The 6,822-nt window shown below is 39.6% G+C and overlaps 1 protein-coding gene across 1 annotated transcript; it reads right to left on the bottom strand.

Annotated features, from left to right (window-relative positions):
• Positions 1-3,936: 3,936 nt before the first annotated feature.
• LOC121412835 (ankyrin-1-like) lies at positions 3,937-6,093 on the bottom strand. Its single transcript, XM_041605597.1, has one exon. The coding sequence runs from the start codon at positions 6,091-6,093 to the stop codon at positions 3,937-3,939; it is 2,157 nt and encodes a 718-aa protein (XP_041461531.1).
• Between the last annotated feature and the right edge of the window lie 729 nt (positions 6,094-6,822).

Here is a 6,822-nt window from a genome sequence, read left to right as displayed (position 1 = left end):
CTTCTCCATAAGCGCAGTTGTCATTTAAAGTAATGAAGCATTTCGCTGATCCAGGTGGAACCTTTACAACGACCTCCTTCTTAATAACTTCATGCCGTATGTCCCCTAATCTATACTATATAGCATTGAGTATGTATCTATCCTGGTCTACCGTATCAACATCATCTATGAATAGATTAACTGAGAGAGCTGAGTCCAGGTCTGTGACAGATGTCATAAATCTTGAAAACTGCGTTGAACTTTTGAATCCCTCTGTCTCACGTATCCCATCGATGCAGAATGGATGATTTTGCGATTCGAACCGAACTGTAAAATATGGGATGCCCTGGGATGTATCATTATTAGACCATGGGAAATGGAATGGGACTACACCTCTACTACCCGCTTCCAATGTGACCTCTTCGGAGATGCGGTTAGCTCCTACGTGAACTGGACATCCTGCAAGAACGATGACTAGGGCAAAAATAATATGTAGGAAGGTTTGTAAGGTCAGCAGAAATGAAGGAGGTAGACCTGTCCATGTCTTTCCGTATTTCGACCAGAGAAGAAGGTAATGAAAAAAATTATGGTATTTAGAAATATTCACTTTAATCATGTTAATGCAAGAAAGATGAAGAATTGTTCTTCGTTACATATGAAAATTTAAGTTGTATTCAAAGCCACACTATAGAATTATTATTAATAATAGTAATAGAAATGATAATTATGATAATAATTAACTTTAGCTAGGAAACTGCTCTACCAGCGGGGCCTTCTTAGCATAATATAATATTATAACCCTTCTCCAATCCATATTCCGAGCACCTTGCAAGAAGGTTGAAGGTACTCTGTGTTGAGCTACCATGCCCACACACCAATATAAGTTTATCTGTTTCACAACCCTTAAAAAAACTATTAAGAACTGTGTTATTAATTAAAACAAAAATCTTGCCAATGCAAGAGAAGAGAAAAAAAACCCCGTTCATTTCAAAATGACAGAATATTATTAATACTGATTTCACCAGTACTAGTAAGTCGCACACATGATTCTTAGTACAATATCTTCACTATTTTATTAATTTAAAATTTGAGATTTTGGCTTACTTTATCATGAATTTGTTCTGATGATAGGAAAATTGGTTACTGTGTCATAATAGCATTATCATGTTATATCTTACCAAGAATTTCCATCCTATGTTTGCAGACGATGCTGTTATGTGAGTGAGGTGCTGTTTGCTGTAGAAGTTTTGACGAACGACTAGAGGAGGTTTTGAGTTTGAGTAGCTGGAATATAAATGTATCATCAAATAAATGAAGGCCATTAAAAAAGCTAAACAAGTTACCTACCAGTTTGGTAGAACTTTTGGGTGGAACTGTATGAAAGTTAGCGTGCATCTATTGCAATAATATGAAACGTAGCATCACTGTAAACTTAACACTCTGGCAAAATATTTTACAAAATAATCATTTTACATAGTTATATAAATGTACCGAGTAAAGGCGTACCGTGTGGATGATCTCACTTATCAATAGAGGGTAAAACTGTTCGACAACACATATTTGTGTAGTGTGTACTTTGAAGCGATTATGATACTATAACGTAATTAGTAGATTATTACCCGTTTGACTCCGATCGAGCTCCCTCATTGAAATGATCCTTTCTTGTGATAATCGGATTGGAACATTTCTGAAAAAAGGAACAAAAGTAAACAAATGATATAAGAATGTCAAGAATATCATGAAGATGTTATTATTCAAAACAATCTCATTCGTTCTGCAAAACAATCATGATAGCGTTATGAATAACGGATTTTTTTTAATGGATGCGTTATTTTCGTACCTGCATATCCCATAAAACTTCATGAATGTTATTGATTTTTTTTGGAATATAGAATTTCACTATCTTTTGATAAATAAAATACCAAGTTCCAGATTGATAGAAACATATTGTTTATCATTCTTTCTTTCAACATTTATGTTTGATAATTTAATTTATGTCATTAGTGCGATACTACAGATCGATTACACAAGAAAACTATTTTTAAGATGACTCCAAGCATCAAATCGTGTCCTTTAATCGTAAGCGAGAATGATAATTACGAAAACAACTCACTCTAGTTAGTCCGATCGCTTCAGTCAAGGGATGCCATGTCGACTCTCTATCTTCTGAAAGCTCGGCACTGGTCATGATGGAGTTAAGGGTCTGCAGAAATGGTGGATCAAATCCATTGTATTGCCAGATCTGGAGTCGGGGTGAGTTAGGTAGGCCCTTATTATTGGTTTGGCTAGATTTGTATGGAGATTTTGGCAGGGCACCAAAAAAAGGACTGAGCTGTTCCTTCGCTTCACCGTCATCACGATGGGTCCATGTGGGTAGAGTCTTCAACTCGAGTTTGGCACAACTTTCTTCTTCGGTTCCAGCTTGGATGAATACATTCTGGTCATGAATATTGTGCACCTGGAGTTTAGATTGTTGTGTATGTGTTGTACATGACTGCGTCTCGGGGTCCGACGTGGATGCCGTCACAAATTCTGCTGTGACTGCAGTTTGATGGCCTTTACGTTGTACATCGTGTGTTGCAATTCGAGCACAGACATCAGTAGTCAATATCCCTTCTCTTTGAGGAGTAGAACAATCTGTGTTTGGCGACCCATGTATCGAAGTTTTACCACCCATATCATTCTTGTGTGCACCATGCTCCGAAAGACACTTGACTATTTGTTGGTGACCTTCTTGTGCAGCTGCTTGAAATGGTGTCCATCCATCTTGATCTTGATGATTTACATCAGCATTGTTAAGAAGTAGGTATTCTACCATATCAATGTTACCATTGTAACATGCTGCATGAAGAGGGGATTTGCCCCTTTCGGTCCCTTCGTTCACATTATATCCCTCAGACACGAGGAATTTTACTACTTCAATATGGTCGTATTGTGTTGCGATGTAAAGTGGGGTCATGCCTTCGCAATCTAAGCATTCAGCTCCTTTAGCGATGAAAAATTTAACAACTTCCAAATGGCCTTCAATGATTGCTGCATTCAGTGGTGTAAGACCACTCTTGCCTGCCTTGTTTACATCAGAGCACTGCTGAATGAGATACTCGACGATTTCATTGTTTCCGTTACGGGCAGCAGCGTGAAGAGCAATCATCCCTTCGTCATCTAACTCATTGACGTCGGCACCGTTGGATATCAAGAATCGAACGATGTCTAAATGACCGGCTTGTGCTGCGAGGAAGAGGTGAGTCATTCCCTTATACCTCATTTGTTCTGCTTCATTTGCAAATAGACATTTGGCAGCTTCGAGACGGCCGTATTGAATGGCAGCATTTAATGGCGTCCAACCATCTGGGTCAATCTTGTTCACATCCGACCCTTGTTGAATAAGGTATTGAATAAGGTATTCCATTATCTTCATATTACTATTAACAGCAGCTTCATGCAGGGGAATTCTCCCTCTAAATCCTTCTTCATTCACATCAGCACCATTAGAAATGAAAAATTTCACGATATCTAAATGACCAAATGCAGCTGCTGCATAAAGTGGGGTCATTCCGCCATATCTATTCTGCTTAGCTTCTTTATCCATCAAATATTTGACAGCTTCCAGACGACCTTCTTGAATGGCAGCATTGAATGGCGTCCAACCATTATAGCTACGTTTGTTTACATCAGACCCGTGTTGGATAAGATATTCCATGATATTCACGTTACCGTTAACAGCAGCTACATGGAGAGGAATTTCCCCTCTCTGATCCTCTTCGTTCACATCAGCGCCTTTGGATATGAAGAATATCACCATATCTAAATGACCGAATTTAGCTGCAGCATAGAGTGGAGTCATTCCATCGTATCTGTTCTGTTTTGCTCCTTTATCTATGAAATATTTGACAGCTTCTAGATGACCATATTGAATGGCAGCATTGAATGCTGTCCAACCCTCCAGACCTTCTTTGTTCACATCTGACCCTTGTTGAATAAGATATTCCATGATCTTAAGATGCCATTAATAGCAGCTCCATGTAATGGGATTCTCCCATTATCTTGTTCTTCATTCACATCAGCGCCATTGGAAATAAGGAATTCAACTATATCCACATGACCAAATCGAGCTGCAGCATAAAGGGGGGTCATTCCGTCATATCTGTTCTGCTTTGCTCCTTTATCTATGAGATATTTGACAGCTTTTAAGTGACCGTATTGAATGGCAGCATTGAACGGTGTCCATCCCTTTGGATCAGCTTTATTCACATCAGAACCTTGTTGAATGAGGTATTCTATGATCTTCATGTCACCGTTAATTGCAGTTCCATGTAGAGGAATTCTCCTATTATCGTGTTTTTCATCTACATTACTGCCTTCGGAAATGAAGAATTTCACGATATCTAAATGACCGAATGAAGCTGCAGCATAGAGTGGAGTCATTCCGGCGTATCTGTTCTGCTTGGCTCCTTTATCTATGAGACATCTGACAACTTCTAGGTGGCCATATTGAACGGCAACATTGAATGGTGTCCAACCTGTAGAATCTACCTTGTTCACATTAGACCCTCGTTGAATGAGATATACCATGATCTCCATATCTCCTTTAATGGCAGCTCCATGTAGGGGAATCATTCCGTTATCATGTTCTTCACTCACAGCTGCTCCAGCGGAAATGAGGAATTTTACGACGTCTAAATGTCCGAATTGAGCTGCAGCATAGAGTGGTGTCATTCCATCATATCTGTTCTGCTTGGCTCCTTTATCCATTAGATATTTGACAGCTTCTGGATGACCGTATTGAATTGCAGCATTGATTGGTGTCCAACCCACTGAGTCAGCCTTGTTCACATCAGACCCTTGTTGAACGAGATATTTAATGATCTCCATGTTACCACTCATAGCAGCTCTATGAACTGGAATCCTCCCATTATCATTTTCTTTCTTCACATCAGCGCCAATAGAAATGAAGAATTTCACGATATCTAAACGATCGAATTTAGCTGCAGCATAGAGTGTGGTCATTCCATCATATCTGTTCAGTTTTGCTCCTTTATTTATCAGATATTTCACAGCTTCTAGGTGACCGTATTGAATGGCAGCATTGAATGGTGTCCAACCTTTAAGATCGCTCTTGTTCACATCTGACCCTTGTTGAATGAGGTATTCCATGATCTTTATGTCACCAATGCAAGCAGCTCCATGGAGAGCAGTCATCCCTTTGTCATCTTCTTCATTCACATCAACGCCATTGGAAATGAAGAATTTCACGATATGTAAATGGCCGGATTGAGCTGCAGCATATAGGGGGGTCATTCCATCATATCTGTTCTGCTTGGCTCCTTTATCTATGAGATATTTGACAGCTTCTAGATGGCCATATTGGATGGCAGCATTGAATGGTGTCCAACCCAATAGATTTGTCTTGTTCACATCAGAGCCTTGTTGAATAAGGTAACCGATGATTTCCACGTTACCATTTGCAGCAGCTCCATGTAGGGGAATAATCCCATCATCATTTTCTTCATTCACATCCGCCCCATCGGAAATGAAGAATTTCATGATATCTAAATGACCGAATTCAGCTGCAGCATAGAGTTTGGTCATTCCAGCATATCTGTTTTGCTTGGCACCTTTATTAATTAGATATCTGGCAGCTTCTAGATGACCGTTTTCAATGGCTGCATTGAATGGTGTCCAACCTTCCTTATCAGCCTTGTTGACATTGACCCCTTCTGCAATAAGACTTTTCATGATGCAGGTATGCCCATTTACTGCTGCTCTATGAAGAGGTGTTTGACCCATTTCACATTCGACACTAGGATCCGCTCCGTGCAGGATGAGGCAATCCACAATATCTTCATATCCTTCTCTAGCTGCTACATGAAGAGGCTGAAGTCCATCCTTGCTTGGTGACTCTAGGTTTGCTCCTTGTGAAATTAGATCCTCAACATCTTTAAGATTACCTTCGAAGGCTGCCTTGTACAGTGGAGTGTATCCTTCATCATCCACCGTATCTATGTCAAGATTGAGTGGTATTCTGTGTGTGGGTCCATTGTCATCATTAGAGAACGTTGTTTCACAGAGGAGTGTTTTGTTTGCTGTATCCCAATCTTCCCAAACATCATTCATGTCGGTATCTAAGATCTTAGTGATATCAAATGTTTGCAACTTGCATTTCTTTCGTTGAGCACACATGTCATCTGATTGAGAAGAATTGCAGGTTGCGACAGATACGGGGTTGCTGTTTAACATCTTGTTCTGTTTTTCTGACTGTTGGAGAGTAGACCATCTTCCCCGTGTGTATTATCTTCTTGAGGTGACGGTTTTTCATTAAATGAAACCACAGACCTATTTTGTGATGACATCTGCTGTTCAGGTGAGATGAAGGAGGTGTCCGTTGCACCCGTTCTGCAAGAAACAGATATTGTTATCGGTATAGTTCATATGAGGTAATTGTAGAACTCCGTATAAGTGAACGTATTGTTCTTCAATGTCACTTTGTAAATAGGGCAATTTTAGTATCATACAGGCGTCCCCCAAAATGTCCTTCTGGCACAGGAGTGAATAAACTAAAAAATATGTTAGTATTCTCAATTAAATGTACACGAAGGTCATTTCATATTCTACCTCCTATGGAAATGTAATTGGTTTTGCTTTTAAGCGGTTTTGAAAGCACGTAACAGTGATGCATTCAGCCCATTCCAAATATGGAGTACTGCTGTATTTATGCATTATGCTCAGCATGTTAACCCCCATTTTTACACCCAGGATCTGAGCAGGGACATTTCCCTGATCAATCCAGGCTTATCCAATCATAAATTTGAGTATGGTCAAAAGGGCAAGAAACATCCAGAACGC

Source organism: Lytechinus variegatus, chromosome 4 (assembly GCF_018143015.1).
Source record: "Lytechinus variegatus isolate NC3 chromosome 4, Lvar_3.0, whole genome shotgun sequence".
Lineage (NCBI taxonomy): Eukaryota > Metazoa > Echinodermata > Echinoidea > Temnopleuroida > Toxopneustidae > Lytechinus > Lytechinus variegatus.
This window is presented reverse-complemented; position numbering and strand designations above follow the sequence as displayed.